Source organism: Musca vetustissima, unplaced genomic scaffold (genome assembly GCF_032173495.1).
Source record: "Musca vetustissima isolate MV318-11 ecotype Yass unplaced genomic scaffold, APGP_CSIRO_Mvet_v1 utg19304, whole genome shotgun sequence".
NCBI lineage: Eukaryota > Metazoa > Arthropoda > Insecta > Diptera > Muscidae > Musca > Musca vetustissima.
In genome coordinates this window covers 57,642-75,951 of record NW_026873964.1, presented here as the reverse complement: position 1 = coordinate 75,951, position 18,310 = coordinate 57,642, and the positions used below count along the sequence as shown (strand labels likewise).

Below are 18,310 nucleotides of genomic sequence, written 5' to 3'. Positions count from 1 at the left end.
GTACCTAATTTAATCTAGTATCACGCATGCGAAGTTTCATTTAAATCGGTTCCGATTTTGTCCTAGCTCCCATATGTAAGTTTTTTCTGATTTCCTGAAAATAGGACCCTAAGTTTGTCCGATTGACACGAATTTTGCATAGGATAATGAATTGAGTCTAGAAAAATAACGTGTGCTAAATTTGATTGAAATCGCTTTAGATTTCGATATAGCTCCCATACATAATTTCGTCCGATTGAAATTTCACCAAAGACCAAACTTTTGTCCGCTTGATCAAGAGGTAGTCCATATGCAAGGCAAATCTTAAATCATATTGTATCCTTTAATATGCATTTCATTATTAATCTTTTTATCTTCTCTCCATATTTATAGACAGCCTTGATGATTCCTCATCACTGCCGGAATTAAGTTTCGATGACCTCCTCGACACACCACCGACAAAGAAAAATGGTAAACCCCAAATTATCGACGAAGATTCTATGGAATATGAAAGTGAAGAGCCAACCCCCAAAGATGATACCCTCAATACACCAGTACCGAAGAAAACACGCATGGTCCCAACAACAACAAAAACCATTACGACGAATAGTTTTGTAAGCAATAAACCAGTACCGATACGTACAAATCTGGTTAAGACGGCTACTAGCAATCAAATGACAGCATATACAAAAAATTCTGGAGCAGGTAATACTTCATCATCACCATCAACTTCGGCTCCCATACTTTTGAATACGAAAAATGTGCTGCCTAAAATGGCTGCTCAAATAACCAACCATTCGATTAAATTAACTCCCAAAACTGTATCATCAACGACGGCTGGCAGTGGTGGTGGAGTAACATCATCGACAACATCAACGCCATCTGGCACATCTTCATCGTTTCTGTCAATTGGAGGCAAGACCGCTGTACGAACAGCATCTGGACAATTGTTATATATACAAAAGACCACAACTCCTAATAACACAACAACAACAACGGGAGCTGTAACCAAATTGGCAAATACCTCCACAGTGGTAAAAACACAACAGAATGTCGCCACCACCGTCGCAGGAGGTAATAAACCTGTTACCATACAGGTTATGCGTAATGCCGATGGCAATTTGGTGCCAATAAAAACTTCAACTGGGCCCAATGGCAAAAATACCACTTTGACTTTGTCACCCACTGCCAGTTTGGCGGGTAAGAAAATAATTTCCTCCACCGGCGGCAAGGTATTGATAAAAACCACCAGCACCTCGGGTATGGTTTCCACATCTAACCCAGCCATAAAAACCATGGTAGTTAAGCAAGGTACTACGAGTGTGACAACAGCTACTGGGGATGCTGCAAAACCCAAAACAATTGTGGTACAAAATTCTGGAACAAGTGGTGCGGTTGCGGGTAGTGGCGGAGATGCCATGGGAAAACCCAAAACCTTTGTGGTACAAAGTAATAATGGCAAGATTTTGGTTACCAATCAAAATTTGGTAAAACTCTCTCCCAAACCGGCGACAACAGGCTCTGGAGTAAGTAACACCACCACTCTCACCTCAACAACCAACAACAATTCAGGTGGCCAGCATCTGCAAGCTGTACAAATTCCCGGTAAATCAGGTGTGCAATATGTTCGTGTTGTACCTCAATCGAAATCCGCAACAACAACCACAACATCGTTGGCCTCTGGACAAGGAAAACTAATGACAATGACCTCGGTGGCAGCATCAACATCTTCTCTGGCCAAATCCCTAAACACCTCCACCACCACATCAACATCGGCTACCAAAACCCTAACCACATCGGCTCCTGTTAAAATTCTAAATAATCTACCACAAAAATTCACGGTGGTACAAAAAGGTGGTTCCACAAAAGTTGTGGTTACCCAGAAAAAGGATGCCAATGGTGTGGAATTTACACCAATTGCATCGAAAGTACAAAAAACCATTGTCGCTATGCCCACAACAAAGGCTACCACGGAGGATGGGGGCAAACAACAAGAAAAATCCCCCGCTGCAGCCAATTCTCTTGGCAATCAAACAATAATTCGTAAACATAAAATTTCGGAAATAAACACCGAACTGAAAAGAATAACAGCCTCCGAGACAGAAGACAATGGACCACCGGAAGTTAAAAAACCCACTCCCAATAGTCGGGTGGTGGTTATAGCCAGCAATGCTCCCACAATTCTCAACAGTGGTGTACAGCAACAAATTGCTGGACGTGTTGTTGCAAATCCCTCCAGTGGTAATAATAATGTGCAGGTGCAGGGCACCCGGCTAGCAAGTAATAATACAAATCCAGCTGCTGCTGCATCTACATCCCGGACGAGAATAGCTGCGGGTGATAAAATGTATACCCTTCTCAAACCATCCTCGGGACAGCAGAATCCACCCAAGGTTTATAGTGTTTTAAAGGCAAGTCAAGTTTTAACCACGACCACAACAACACAACCAACTTTTACAGCTCCGGCAGCCACACAAAAACTCCTGCTCAATCAGCAGTCACTTGTAAAGCAAGAGAAACAACAACACCAGCAGCAGCATCAGCATCAGCAACAAACCGTTTTCAGTTTAAAACAATTGCAACCCAAACTCAAATCATCCTCATCAGCAGCAGCACCGTCATCATCATCATCATCCTCCACCAATCTGGCCACATTAACATCCTCGAACTTTAGTTCGATCAAAATTAAAGAAGAACCATTAGAATTTTATGAAAGTTCCAACTCCTCCACCACAGTCGCCCAAGAAATTAAACTTCATTACAAGCCCACAACAGCATCATCATCGTCGTCATCATCATCTAACATGGCACCACCATCAGCTTCATCATCATCAAATGCAGCTGCTGCGGCGGCGACCGCTGCATTATTGCAACCTCTTCCTCCTCCTTTACCCTCAATCTCTGCCACAGACATTAAAGAGGATCCGAATAAAATCGATTTGGTCGGAGCTGTGCGACGCAAACACTGCAATTGCAGTAAATCTCAGTGCCTGAAACTCTATTGTGATTGTTTTGCCAATGGTGAATTTTGTCAGGATTGTACATGCAAAGATTGTTGCAACAATCTGCAGAATGAAGATGAACGTCAACGGGCCATACGCAGCTGCTTGGAAAGGAATCCCAGTGCATTTAAGTGAGTAGCAGGGATTTTTTTTTAAAATATTTTTTTTGGGATAGATATCGCGATGATTTTGAAAAAAAAATATAAGGACAGGCGTGAATTTGAAAATAATATATTTTTAGAGCGTGGATTTTTAAAAATTATTTGTTTCAAGGCGTGGATTTTTTAAAAATATTTTTTTCGAGGCGTGGATTTTTTAAAAAATGTTTTTTTTCAAGGCGTGGATTTTTTAAAAATATTTTTTTTTCAAAGCGTGGATTTTTTAAAAATATTTTTTTCAAGGCGTGAATTTTTTAAAAATATTTTTTTCAAGGCGTGGATTTAAAAAATATTTTTTTCAAGGCGTGGATTTTATAAAAAATATTGTTTCAAGCGTGGATTTTTTAAAAATATTTTTTTTCAAAGCTTTAATTTTTTAAAAATATTTTTTTCAAGGCGTGGATTTTTTAAAAATATGTTTTCAAGGCGTGGATTTTTTAAAAATATTTTTTCAAGACGTGGATTTTATAAAAATATTGTTTCAAGCGTGGATTTTTTAAAAATATTTTTTTCAAAGCGTTAATTTTTTAAAAATATTTTTTTTCAAAGCGTTAATTTTTTAAAAATATTTTTTTAAAAGCAACCCGTGGATTTTTTAAAAATATTTTTTTCAAAGCCTGGATTTTTTTAAAATATTTTTTCAAAGCGTGAATTTTTTTAAAAATATGTTTTTCAAAGCGTGGATTTTTTAAAAATATTTTTTTCAAAGCTTGGATTTTTTTAAATATTTTTTCAAGGCACTTGGTATTTAAATGACATTTAAATTTAAAATGACATTCATATCCTATTGTGTGAACCCTCCTGTGACCATTTTGTCTGTACAGTACAAATGTAAAACAAGAAACGGAAACATGTGAACCTCACATTTTTAACTGACAATTTTGAAAACAATTTTGAAATTTGTAACACAGGAGGCCGTGAATTCAAACTTCTATGGCATTGCATGACATTTAACACCATTCTCTATTCTTTCTTTCTGCAGACCAAAGATAACATCATCCAGTGATTTAGGAGATATGCGTCTACACAACAAAGGTTGCAATTGCAAACGTTCGGGATGCCTTAAGAACTACTGTGAATGCTATGAGGCCAAGATTCCGTGTAGTTCGAATTGTAAATGTGTGGGTAAGTAACAACGAAATAACAGAATTTTGAACCCAAACTTCAATAACAATTTTTACTTATCTATATTGTTGCAGGATGTCGCAATGTTGAAGATCGTCCCGATTTGGATATGGATCCGGTTGATCCCAAAGTTATGGCAACAATAGCAAATGCCAGCGGCAACGCCTCCACAAGTCAAAAACGGTCTTACGATAAACGGGATTCATATGGCAACGTCAAGACAGAAAAATATGGCAGAGATAGTGTGAAACAGGAATATGGTGCCGAACTGAATAGTGATTTGGCACCACCGGAAAAACAACAATGTAATTTCATTACCCAAGAAGTTGTTGATGCCACCATCCAATGTATGGTCACCCAGGCAGATGAATGTGAAAAGAATGGCCTTCCCGCATATCAAATGGAAAAAATGGTTATGGAGGAGTTGGGTCGCTGTCTAGTGGAAATTATCGATTTCTCCATACGCAATACAGACACCAGTTATACTCAAGATTAAATAATACGTTATCTCACATGAATTGACCAAGTTTGAAAATTTGTTAAATTATTTTTAATAATAAAAAACACCATACTTTATTTTTGGAAATACAAAATAAAATTGTATTTTAAAGTAGTCTACATAATTCTTAGTAATAGGATTTTTAAATGAAACTTATGATAACCTAACAGAAAAATAATTACATGTACATAATAGTTTTAACTTCTAAAAAAAAGATTTTCTTTTAAAACACAAAAGATTCGATTGCAAAGTCAGGCAAAACTTTTTGAAAGTTTTTCAAAACACTGTATTCTATAAGAATTTATTTTGTAGTTTTTTCCTTCATTCAATTTTTTTTTTCGTTATAAATTACTAAAAAAAACTATTTCGATTCATTGTTTTATCCCCTTTACCAAATATTTATAAGTTCTTATTTTTGATCAAGATTTATGTTTTTGACCTTTTTTCTTTTTATCTTTTTTTACTTTAATATAATTGCATCAGTTGTTATACATAGTTGATATATAATTCAAATGTAATATTGCTTATAAAATAGTTTTTAAGTGTATATAAGTTATACAAAAAATATAGGCATATAGTCGCATCAATAAATCGTGTATAAAAAATAAAATTTTGTAAGGGTATTTTCATCATTTAAAATATATCACAGGCTTGGAATTTAAAAAAAAAATATTTTTTCAAGGCGTGGATTTTTTAAAAATATTTTTTATAAGGCGTGGATTTTTTAAAAATATTTTTTAAAAGGCGTGGATTTAAAAAAAAAAAAAAAATTTCAAGGCGTGGATTTTTTAAAAATATTTTTTATAAGGCGTGGATTTTTTAAAAATATTTTTTAAAAGGCGTGGATTTAAAAAAAAAATTTTCAAGGCGTGGATTTAAAAAAAAAATTTTCAAGGCGTGGATTTTTTAAAAATATTTTTTAAAAGGCGTGGATTTAAAAAAAAAATCAAGGCGTGGATTTTTTAAAAATATTTTTTAAAAGGCGTGGATTTTTTAAAAATATTTTTTAAAAGGCGTGGATTTTTTAAAAATATTTTTTAAAAGGCGTGGATTTAAAAAAAAAATTTTCAAGTCGTGGATTTTTTAAAGAATATTTTTCTAGGGCACCAATCCATAAAAGGCGTGGATTTTTTAAAGAATATTTTTTAAAAGGCGTGGATTTAAAAAAAAAAATTTCAAGGCGTGGATTTTTTAAAAATATTTTTTAAAAGGCGTGGATTTAAAAAAAAATTTCAAGGCGTGGATTTTTTAAAAATATTTTTTCAAGGCGTGGATTTTTTAAAAATATTTTTTTTTATTTAAAAAATATTTTTCAAGGATTTGTTTAGAAATATTTTTTTAGGCGTGCATTTTTTTAAAAATATTTTTTCAAGGCGTGGATTTTTTAAAAATATTTTTTCAAGGCGTGGATTTTTTAAAAATACTTTTTTTTATTTAAAAAATATTTTTCAAGGATTTGTTTAGAAATATTTTTTTAGGCGTGCATTTTTTTAAAAATATTTTTTCAAGGAGTGGATTTTTTAAAAATATTTTTTCAAGGCGTGGATTTTTTAAAAATATTTTTTCAAGGCGTGGATTTTTAAATGTATTTTTTCAAGGCGTGGATTTTTTAAAAATATTTTTTCAAGGCGTGGATTTTTAAAAATATTTTTTCAAGGCGTGGATTTTTTAAAAATATTTTTTCAAGTCGTGGATTTTTTAAAAATATTTTTTCAAGGCGTGGATTTTTAAAAATATTTTTTCAAGGCGTGGATTTTTTAAAAATAGTTTTTCAATGCGTGGATTTTTTTTTAATATTTTTTAAGGCGGGGATTTTTTTAAAAAATTTTTTTCAAGGCGTGGATTTTTTTTTTAATATTTTTCAAAGCGGGGATTTTTTTAAAAATATTTTTTCAAGGCGTGGATTATTTAAAAAATATTTTTTTAATTTAAAAAATATTTTTCAAGGATTTGTTTAGAAATATTTTTTTAGGCGTGCATTTTTTAAAAATATTTTTTCAAGGCCTGGATTTTTTTTAAATACATATTCAAAGCGTGGATTTTCGGTCCTCTATGAGAATACCTTTGGGTCCTCTACGGGAAGCCCCTTCAGTCCACTATTAGACCTATTAAAAGACCTTTCGGTTCTCTATTATAAGATGTTTCGGTCCTTTATGAGCAGACCTTTCGGTCCTCTATGAGAAGAAATTTTAGTCCACTATTGGAAGATCTTTCGGTACTCTATTAGAATACCTTTCGGTCCTCTATTAGAATACCTTTCGGTTCTCTATTAGAGTACCTTTCGGTTCTCTATTAGAACATCTTTCGGTTCTCTACTAGAAGATGTTTCGGTCCTCTATGAGCAGACCTTTCGGTCCTCTATGGAAAGACCTTTGGGTCCTCTATTGGAAGATCTTTCGGTCCTCTATTAGAAGTCCTTTCGGTCTCCTATGACCAGACCTTTTGGTCCTCTAAAGTTCTTCTTTTCATTACCACAAATTTCTTCATTTTCTCTTAGATTTTTTGCTACAAAAAAAAAAAAAAAAAAAAATTGAATCGAATATTGTTTTATACATCTGCCAAAGTTAAGTTGATTTATAAGCGACACTTAACACTAATAACCACTTTAGACACCCCATTTGGACATAGACACACATACACACACACTCGAATATTCAAGTATTATAACCTAACATTTTTCCACACTCGTTGGATACGGGAAAAAAATATAAACATTCGTTATGATTTAATCCTCCTTAATATATAAGAAGAAGGATATGAGTGTAGAGATTACGAGAGGATACATTTAGATATAACACATAAGTGATGGTAATAAATCAAAGGCGAATAGAAAAAATATATTCAACTGTTTTTCCTCTTTAAGTCATTTTCTTTTCTCCAGAGGCTCCCGTGGAAATGGTGTTCCTTGCCTCCAAGTTGTATATAGACAATAAAATTTTACCTTAACTTTGATTTTACAACATTGCCATTGTTATTGCCAAGGCATTAACATTAAATCAGCAAGTGTAGCAAAAAAAAAAAAAAAAAAAAAAAACAATTGGACAAAGGAAAATGGAGAAAAAAAATAGATGGGAATAAAAGCATTTCAATGAAGTTAATGCTAATCATGGCTAAAATGCCAAGATATTTATTTCGCTTCCCATACCAAACTCCCAGACTAACCAACCGACAGTCCTTTTAACCATGAAGGCAACAAGTGTTACATTGCGATTCCTTCCTTTTGTTGTCGTTGTCATTATTATTATTTTTATTGTCTTATGTGCGTATAGCAGTTATCCCTTAAATGTCTAACAGCGTGTTTTATATATACCCGTCAGCATCCTAGAACAATGTCCGGACACACACACGCACACAAAATCTATTGACACCCTGCATCAATTTTTATCCCCGAATGATGATTGGTTGGATATTAAGAGGGTGCGGTTTGTAATGGGAAACGCCCATGATATAAGTCCGATCGGAAATGCGCAAACTCGAAAAAGCTCCAGAAAATTATATTTTCAACTTTATTGTAAAAACAATAAAATAATTTATTTTTTGTTAGAACAAAAAAAAAAAGGATCGTAGAAATAAATTTTGTGGTTTGAAAATTTAATTCACTGGGAAATTTCATTTTTTCTAAAATATAGAATATTATTTTAAATAGAACCGAAATTGAATTAGTAAAATATAATAGAAAAGCTTGATTAGTTGTTGATTTTTTATATAGTTTTATTTGATTAAAATAAGAAAAATATGGTTTCACGGATAAAAGTGTGACAACTTAAAACCCAGAAGGCTTTCTTAATATATTTCTCGACGTGCATTTTTTTAACTTTTTTAAGGGGTAGTCCTAGGAGAAGATTTTTTTTAATATTTTTTCAATGGGTAGTCCTAGGCCTAGGTCCTTTTTTTAAAATATATTTTTCAAGATGGGGTTTTTTAAATATTTTTCAAAGCGTGGATTTTTTGAAAGTACCTTTTTTAAGTGGTAGTCCAAGGCGTGGATTTTTTAAAAATATTTTTTCAAGGGGTAGTTCTAAGAGATTTTTTTTTTAAATATTTTTTCAATGTGTAGACCTAGGCTTAGGTTCTTTTTTTAAATATATTTTTCAAGGAGTAGTATTTTAAAATATTTTTCAAGGCATTGATTTTTTGAAAGTCCTTTTTTAAGGCCTGGATTTTTTGAAGGTCCTTTTTTCAAGGCCTGGATTTTTTGAAAGCACTTTTTTCAAATGGTAGTCCTAGGCGTGGATTTTTTAAAAATATTTTTTCAAGGGGTAGACATAGGAAAAAAAATGTTTTTTAAATATTTTTTTCAATGGGTAGTCCTAGGAGAAGAATTTTTTTTTAAATATTTTTTCAAGGTTTGTGTTTTTTAAATATTTTTTAAGGCATGGATTTTTTGAAATTACTTTTTTTCAAGTGGTAGTCCTAGGAGTGGATTTCCAAAAAAATATTTTTTACCGGGTAGTCCTAGGCGGGGATTTTTATACCCTACACAACTATGTTGTAAGGGTATTATAGCTTTGTGCAGCCCCAAAAGTTTGTAACGCCGCGAAATATTGGTCCTAGACCCACCTTTAAGTATACCGATCGTCATATCTCGACTAGCTGAGTCGATCTAGACATGCGTGTCCGTCCGTCTGTCCACTATAATTTGTAAACCCGATACAGGCTACAGTTATGGACCAATCTTCACGAAATTTTGCATGTAGGATGGGTTCTGGTCAATGAAGACCCCTATTGTTTTTGGTAAAAATCGGTTAATATTTAGGGGATGAAATTGACCAAAAGCTTTATTTTTGTCTGATTTTCTGGTCGCTCCAGAGAATTATGGTCCAAACATCGCGAATTTTTACAAGGAGAAGGGGATCGGGCCAAAGAATAAGCATGCCTGTTATATGCCATAGAATACAAATTTTAAAATTTTTCACACAAAAGTCAGGGTCCATTTGACCCGCTAAATATTGATCGATCTTTAATATTTAGCGGTCAAATGGACCCTGACGACTTTTGTGTTAAAAATTTGCAAAATTTGTATTCTATGGCATATATATTTGCCCCTGAAGGACATAGTCCCGAGAAGTTGATATTATACTCAAGCGTAGTGGTTGACCTTTAAATTGATACCAATTATATGGTCGTATGTACTCAGATGTGGGAGTTTACACATAAATATTTACAGGTGCTTACGTGTTCAGATATTATTTAGTAACCGATTACCACACTAGAGGGCGGAAATATAGTGCTGGTGGCTTTGAAATTTGCCATGAGATTCCAGTTGTGGTCAAGAACAACACCTTTAATTTTCGTTGATTATCAGATAATAATTTTGGGATAGAATGGACCGAAAACTTCATATTTTTGTATTTTTTTTCTAGTCGATATATGGGCCACAATTGAAAGCCGAACATCCCAACACAACCCACGGTGATGGGAATCTGGACAAGTAATTAGAAGGGCTGTACTGAATATCAGTAATATTTGTTGAGCTCTAGCCGATCAAGAGGGTGCAACTATCATGAAATATTGCTCAGGATCAGAATAAGCATCAGCCGAAAGTTAGAATTCCTTGGATTTTTTAAACAATAATTTTTTTTTGAAGTCTACTATCAATTCACAATGATGGAGACTAAAAACAGCTGTTCAATTTAATTCACAATAATGGAGACTAAAAACAGCTGTTAATTCACAGTAATGTACTTTGACAATGAACTTGGACAACTGCTTAGTCCTTATTAAAAGGTTTTGGTTTTCCCTTATTGATGCATACAAGGCCTATAAATAAGGTCGTCCAGGGAGACCAGCTGGATTTCAGCTGCCTCTTAAGTTTGCTGTCAAAATACATTATTGTGAATTAACTTCCATTATAAAAACGTAAACAATAGCCACACTTTTGACATTAGACTTGAGAAAAAACAGCTGAATTTTGCTAGCTGGGTGGCCTGGTCAATAGATCTTGCTACCATACATTGCCTATTAAAGAGGTCATCCAGGAGACCAGCTGGGTATTTGCTGTCAAAATCCATTATTGTGAATTCTCTTATGAAAACGTTAACAAAGTCCCCATTGGACATTAGACATTAGACTTGAGAAAAACCATCGGATCTTATTATTAGATCTTGCTACCATTGTTCATCTCTTCCAAATATCAAAATTCAGCACAGATATTTTTGGGGAAAAAAGGGTCTCTTTAATTTGTTTGACATTTAATAAAACAGTTTTATAACACCCTTAAGTTAATTTTTTTCTACTAAAGCGTATCACATAAATCCCTTATAATCCCCATTGGACATTAGACATTAGACTTGAGAAAAACCACCGGACTTTCGCTTGCTGGATGACCTTATTATTAGATCTTGCTACCATTTTTTATCTCTTCTAAATATCAAAATTCAGAACAGATATTTGTGGGGAAAAAGGGGTCTCTTTAATTTGTTTGACATTTAATAAAACAGTTTATCAAATCCTTAAGTTAATTTTTTTCTACTAAAGCCTATCACATAAATCCCTTATAAGCTTCATTTAATTGTCATCTCATTTATTATTATTATTATTAATTTAATCCCCAAATTAACAATTCTATTTTTACAAATCCGCCTCAAGCAAATTATCACGTAGCATGTAAATATGGCTCTATTTTTATGCACATCCACCAATTCCACACATACGGCATTTTGGTATTTCGGCCAAGGGGCAAATGCGTACAAATGCCCTAATTCGGAGTCAGTTTATTAAATTTTCAAAATTCCATTAACACAAGAAAACGAAACAACAACATCAACAAGGACGAAATATAATTGATAATGACACCCCTCACCCAACTGATATGGCATTCGACAATACGACAAACATTAGAAATCAAATTGTAAAGCATGGACCCGTACCATCATCGAACCATCAAAACAATAAAAGCCAAGATGTTAAAAAAAACGGGCAGCAGCAATAGTAGTGGTAGGACGAAGAAGAAGAAGAGTAAGAAATAAACCCTTAATAGATGAATATTCCACAGTTTTGACATTTAAACATAACCACACGCCTTTCCAGTGACACACGTACGGACATACATACATACGAACAACAACAATATGTCACCACAAATACAATAGAAGAAAACCAAGGACCAAGGAGTTTACACTCTGTAAATCATAACAGGGTGAAGTGAAGAGGGGAGTAAGTAGGGGGATTTTTAAAACAGGGATGGAAAGTGTTAATGGTTTTTAAATTGAAATGTAAAAAACATCTTTGGCTATGAATGGCGCCCAATTGTATACTGATATATGTAAATTCCTTAGCTTTAAATATAAAAAAAAAACCCGAAGGACTAAAGTGTCCTAGTCCTGATTTAAGATTGAAATATAAACGAATTTTCTGAGAAATCCCGTCAAGATCATATAAAGTCACCCAGTCAGATGTTTTTTCTCAAGTTTAATGTCAAAAATTTTGACTTTGTTTCGATTTTCATTCATTCAATTTTTTTCAATTTACAATAATGGATTTTGACAACAAACTAGAGAAGCAGCTGATATCCAGCTCACGGCACAATTAATAAGTAGTCCATTTACCGCAGCTGATGTCTCGATTAACTGTCAAAGTGCGTAATATCTACTTGCATTCGATGTGCAATGTTGCCAACCATGTGAAATATTATATGAAAAAATTTGACAGAAGGTCGAGACCATGGCACAATGAATAGGTAGTCCATTTAGCACAGCTGATGTCTTGATTAATTGTCAACGTGGGTAATTTCTACTTGAATTCGATGTGCAGTGTTGCCAAACATTTGAAATATTATATGGAAAAATTTGACAGATAATCGAGACTACCTATTCATTGTGCCATGGTCGAGACAAAAACAAAGGTTTTTGTTGTGATATTGCATCATGATCCAGCTGGTCTCCCTGGATGACGTTATTAATAGGCATTGGGTTCTTATACATTACTTTCTTAGGCTCCCGTTGAAAACTCCCATCCCTGGCATTCCCGTCATTAGAATTCACTTAAAATGCTGCAGCAGAATTTAATAGAGCATACCATCAGCCACAGCAATTTGTCATATTTTATGCCAGGGCGTGCGTGTATGTGTGTAAAATAAAAAAACTCGGAATTGATGGAATGATATGAACATATTTTCCACAGCAAGATAGAACAATTGAAATTTGTAGAGGAAGAAGACCAAAGACGACAGCCATGTACACAGAAAAAAAGAGGACACAAGACATGCACACGAGTCCTTTTTGAGAATATGACATTCACGCTTGACGACATTATCAAAGACAATTGTAAAGTTCTAAAACCATGATCTAGCCTCAGTTGGTTTTTTTTTTTCAAATAAAATATTGGTATACCAGAGATTTTTTCGCTAGACTTCCTTGTCTCCCCAACTTCTGGTCATTTCCGTTTGCGAGTGTGTGTGTGAAGATTTTTCAAGTGAGTGTCATTTGCAGAACGTGGAAAATATGAAAAATGTGTATTTTAAAATATTTGTGTATGTGTTGGGGGTATTAAAATGACCACAATCAAATGAGACTAGAGATATTGATATCGAAGTTCAAAATGGAGGTCTACATATGGATTTTCCATTTTTTTATTATTATTTATTAGAGGTTATGACACATAAAAAACCAGTTAGGAAAGTAGTAAAGTCGGACGGGGCCGACTATATGATACCCTTCACCACTTTGAGTATATTCAACAGATGAATCCTAACAGAAGTCGCATTTTTAAAGGACCAGTAAAATGAAATTGGAACCATAAACACGTCATTCTGCAACCGATACTAAATTGTTCATTTGGTCAGATATAGAAGCTATATCTAAATCTGAACCGATTTCAGGAAACTTAACACACATCATTCTAGACCTAATTTGTTACGCTGTGCCAAATTTCGTGCCAATCGAAAGATATATAGGGACTTTGATGCACCATTTACATTAAATCTGACGAAAGTATATGTGGGAGCTATATATAAATCTGAACCGATTTTCAGGCAACTTTACACACATCATTCTAGACCTAATTTGCTACGCTGTGCCAAAGTTCGTGCTTAAATCGACTCAGAAAGTGATTCTATGCATATTCTCAAAAGGAGCCATGGGTCTATCTCGATTATTTTTGCATAAAAACATAATACCCTGTACCAGAAAAAAGAATTTGGTTCAAGAACCTCAAAACCTGGGGGCTACCAGAAAAAATTGACCAATATTTATAATTTATAGTGGAGAGATGTGCTACCTAATAAGAACTCGACGTACTAAATTACAGTCAATTTGGTCGAAAAATCCGATCAGAACCCCCAAAATACCAAAAATTTTGGGGTACCGTTATATGTGTACTACCAGAAAAACTGGACCTATATTTATAATTTTTAGTGGAGTAATTTGGTACCCAATAAGAACCCAATGTACAAAATTTCAGCGAATTTAGTTATAAAACGAGCCCAAAAACCCGAAAATACCGAAAATTGGGGGTGCCCTAATATGGGGGCTTTCCGAAAAAATGGACCTTTATTTATAATGTTTGGTAGCGAGATTTGCTACCCAATAAGAACACAAAGTACCAAATTTCAGTGAATTCGGTCGAAAAATGCGATCAAAACCCCCAAAATACCGAAAATTGGGGGTAATCTTATATGGGGGCTATCCGAAAAAATGGACCTTTATTTATAATTTTTGGTAGGGAGATTTGCTACCCAATAAGAACTCAATGTACAAAATTTCAGCGAATTCAGTTAAAAAACCCGCTCAAGAACCTCAAAATACCGAAAATTTGGGGGTACCCTTATATGGGGGCTATGCGGAAAAATGGACCGTTATTTATAGTTTTTGGTAGGGAGATTTGCTACCCAATAAGAACACAAAGTACCAAATTTCAGCGAATTCGGTCGGAAAATGCGATCAAAACCCCCAAAATACCGAAAATTGGGGGTAATCTTATATGGGGGCTATCCGAAAAAATGGACCTTTATTTATAATTTTTGGTAGAGAGATTTGCTACCCAATAAGAACTCAAAGTACCAAATTTCAGCGAATTCAGTTAAAAAACGCGCTCAAGAACCTCAAAATACCGAAAATTTTGGGGTACCCTTATATGGGAGCTATGCCTAAACGTGGACCGATTTTCTCCAATTTCAATAGGGTTGGAAATGGGTCAATTAAGTGACCTGTGCCAAATTTCATCCAAATCGGATCATAAATGCGACCTGTACTTTGTTAACAAAAATACATGGACGGACGGACGGACAGACGGACACACGGACATGCATAAATCGACTCAGAAAGTGATTCTATGCATATTCTCAAAAGGAACCATGGGTCTATCTCGATTATTTTTGCCTGTTACAAACATATGCACAAAGACATAATACCCTGTACCACAGTGTGGTGAAGGGTATAATAAAATTTTAAGGTTATTTTTGAAATTAATATTGGAGATCTTAGTTTGAATTTTGAAGGTCCTCCAGAAGTTCCAATTGTTGCATCACGAAAAATATATATGTAGTGGCCCATATCCATTCGATATTTGGTGTTATGTGGCATTAAATATGTGTGTGTGTGTGTGAAATCTCTCGATGCTAGTCATATACTCTGCTTTGGACCGACATGTAAGGATTTCATGTAGAACATTTTAATTTTTAAGGATAAAAAAAAAAACGAAAATACCCGAATGACTTTAAACTATTCGAAGATCTATTTTGTAACACCGAATCATTTATTCGAATGTTGAATTACAAGAATCGAGGAAAAAAAATAATTCCTTAGGATCACAGTTGATTAAATTGACCGCCCAATGTGGAAGGTTCCTTGAAGCAATTGGGAGATACGAAAGTTATCCTAGATGAAAGATTGCAGTCATTCAACGCTTCCTTACAACGAGATTTAAAGGTAAAGGATGAAGAGACTGAAAAGAAGTGTTGGTCCGAGGAACGGCTGAGGAATAAGGCCGTCTAAAAAAGATTTTGGGAAGAAATATTACAATTCCTTGAGGAGGCTGTAATATCAGTTCAAAACATAAAATATCCGGCATTTTAGGTAAGTGGTAGAAAAGCATGGAAACCCAAGGCAGAAGAGAAATTTATTCGAACGTTGATTTACAAGAATAGAAGGAGAAAAAAAATCATTTTTTAGGATCGCAGCTGTTTAAAAAAAAAAACAGGATGATTGTGGGTCCTTGAAAAATATTTTTAAAAAATTCAATCCTGTAAACATATGTTTAATAAATACAAGCCTATGTTTAGGCCTTTAATTTTTTTTAAATCCAAGGCTATTTCTAGGCCCTTAAAATTATTTTTAAAAACTCCAAGCCTATTTTAAGGCCTTAGAAATATGTTAAAAAAAATCCAAACATGTTTCGAGGCCTTTAGAAATATTTTTAAAAACTCCAAGCTATTTTCGAGGTCTTTAAAAATATTTTTAAACAAATCCAAGGCTATTTTTAGAACCTTAAAAATATTTCTAAACCAGTTATCGGAGCAGTATAGTCGGACGGGGCCCACCATATGATACCCTACACAACTTCCACGAAAATCTGTGGTTCTATATTCTGAGCATGGGCAATATTTTGCGATATTTGCACCCTCTTGACCGACTAGAGGTCAACAAATATTACTAATATTCAGTACATCCCTTTTTCGGCTGAAATGTTCGGCTTTCAATTGTGGCCTATAGATCAACTCGAATAAACACGAAAAATTAAGTTTTCGGTCCACTTTAGCCCAATATTGATCATTACCGAAAATTATAGGCGTTGTACTTGATCATACCTGGATCCTCATGGAAAAATGCAAAGCGATCAGAGCTATATTTCCGCCCCTTAGTGTGGTAATGCGTTACTAAATAATATCTGAACACCACGGCACAATAAATAGGTAGTCCATTTAGCTCAGATCATCACCGAAAATTATAGGCGCTGTCCTTGACCATACCTGGATCCTCATGGAAAAATGCAAAGCGATCAAAGCTATATTTCCGCCCCCTAGTGTGATAATGGGTTACTAAATAATATCTGAACACCACGGCACAATAAATAGGTAGTCCATTTAGCGCTGCTGATGTCTCGATCAACTGTCAAAGTGCGTAATTTCTACTTGAATTCGATGTGCAGTGTTGCCAACCATGTGAAAAATTATATGGAAAAATTTTACAGAAGATCGAGACAAAAACAAATGTTTATGCTGTGATACATCACCTTATTATTGCATCATGCTGAACACTTAAGCACCTATAAATATTTACGTGCAACTCCCACATCCGAGTACATGCGACAATATAATTGGTATAAATTTAAAGGTCAACCACACCTCTTGGATATATGTCCTTCGGGTCTACGTCCTTCAGGAGTAAATATATACGCCATATAATGCAAATTGTGTAATTTTTCACACAAAAGTCAGGCTCCATTTGTCCCGCTAAATAATGGCCGATTTTTATCAAAACATGCATGCTCATTCTTTGGCTCGATCAACTAATTCATGTAAAATTTCGCGATGTTCGGGCCATAATTACGGCCTCTGGAGCGACCAGAAAAACGGACAAAAATTTGGTTTTTGGTCCATTCATCCTCCAAATATTAATATGAAGACCCAATAGGGGGTCTTCATTGGCCAGAACCCATCCTACATGCAAAATTTCGTGAAGATTGGTCCATAACTGTGCCCAGTATCGTGTTTACACATTATAATGGACAGACGGACGGACAGACACACATGTCTAGATCGACTCAACTAGTCGAGATATGACTATCGATATGATATGATCGGTATACTTAAAGGTGTGTCTAAGACCAATATTTCGCAGCGTTACAAACTCTTGGGGCTGCACAGAGCTATAATACCCTGACAACATAGTTGTGTAGGGTATAATGAGCATTTTAGGTATTTTTCACAAATTAACAAAACACCATTAAAGGTCAGCATATATTTATGTGGACAAACAATAAAATCAAAGCTATGTTTAATGGTGTGGAAAAAAATCTTCCCCAACCCCTCGACCAGTACTTTCCAAAGAAAGGACATCCACCGAATCGCCACATATAATAGCCAATACTAATAAAAATAAAAAATCCTCCTATATATACATATGCATGAGCCTATACAAATACACAGCCTTATGTATGTTGTCCACATACACACTTATGTGTGTTCGTGTCTTGTGATTGTCAAAATATCCTTTATTTCATTTTATTTCCTAAATAGCTTCAGACAATGGCCTTTGAAAAAAGGCAACTTCTTTCCAATTCAAGAAACAGAAACACTTAGACAGGATTTGTGTGTGTGATTGTGCTATTTACCCAATTTTTATTTCAGTTGCCTTTATGCTTTTTTTCCTCCCCTGTGTGTGTGATTTTTTCTACATTTTCGAAATTGTCACCAAATTGTGGGTTAAGAGGTTAAAATACGCCAAAGCACTTAACCACGACAAATTCAGTTTAAAATTACATTTGTCATGGTTTCTCAATGAAAGTGCCGAGAGGAAAAAGGGGGAAAGGAAGTTAAAAGTAGGAAAAATAAAATTCGAGTTTTTTTCTCTAAAAAATAGAACGAAGCAACAAATTGACTTTAAAGAACA

The 18,310-nt window shown here is 34.4% G+C and overlaps 1 protein-coding gene across 1 annotated transcript; it reads left to right on the top strand.

Annotated features, from left to right (window-relative positions):
• Positions 1-289: 289 nt before the first annotated feature.
• Positions 290-4,760, top strand: LOC133329580 (protein lin-54 homolog). The gene is made up of 5 exons (XM_061538055.1): positions 290-296; positions 373-2,683; positions 2,888-3,112; positions 4,122-4,264; positions 4,339-4,760. The coding sequence occupies exons 1-5, from the start codon at positions 290-292 to the stop codon at positions 4,758-4,760; spliced, it is 3,108 nt and encodes a 1,035-aa protein (XP_061394039.1).
• The last annotated feature ends 13,550 nt before the right edge of the window (positions 4,761-18,310 follow it).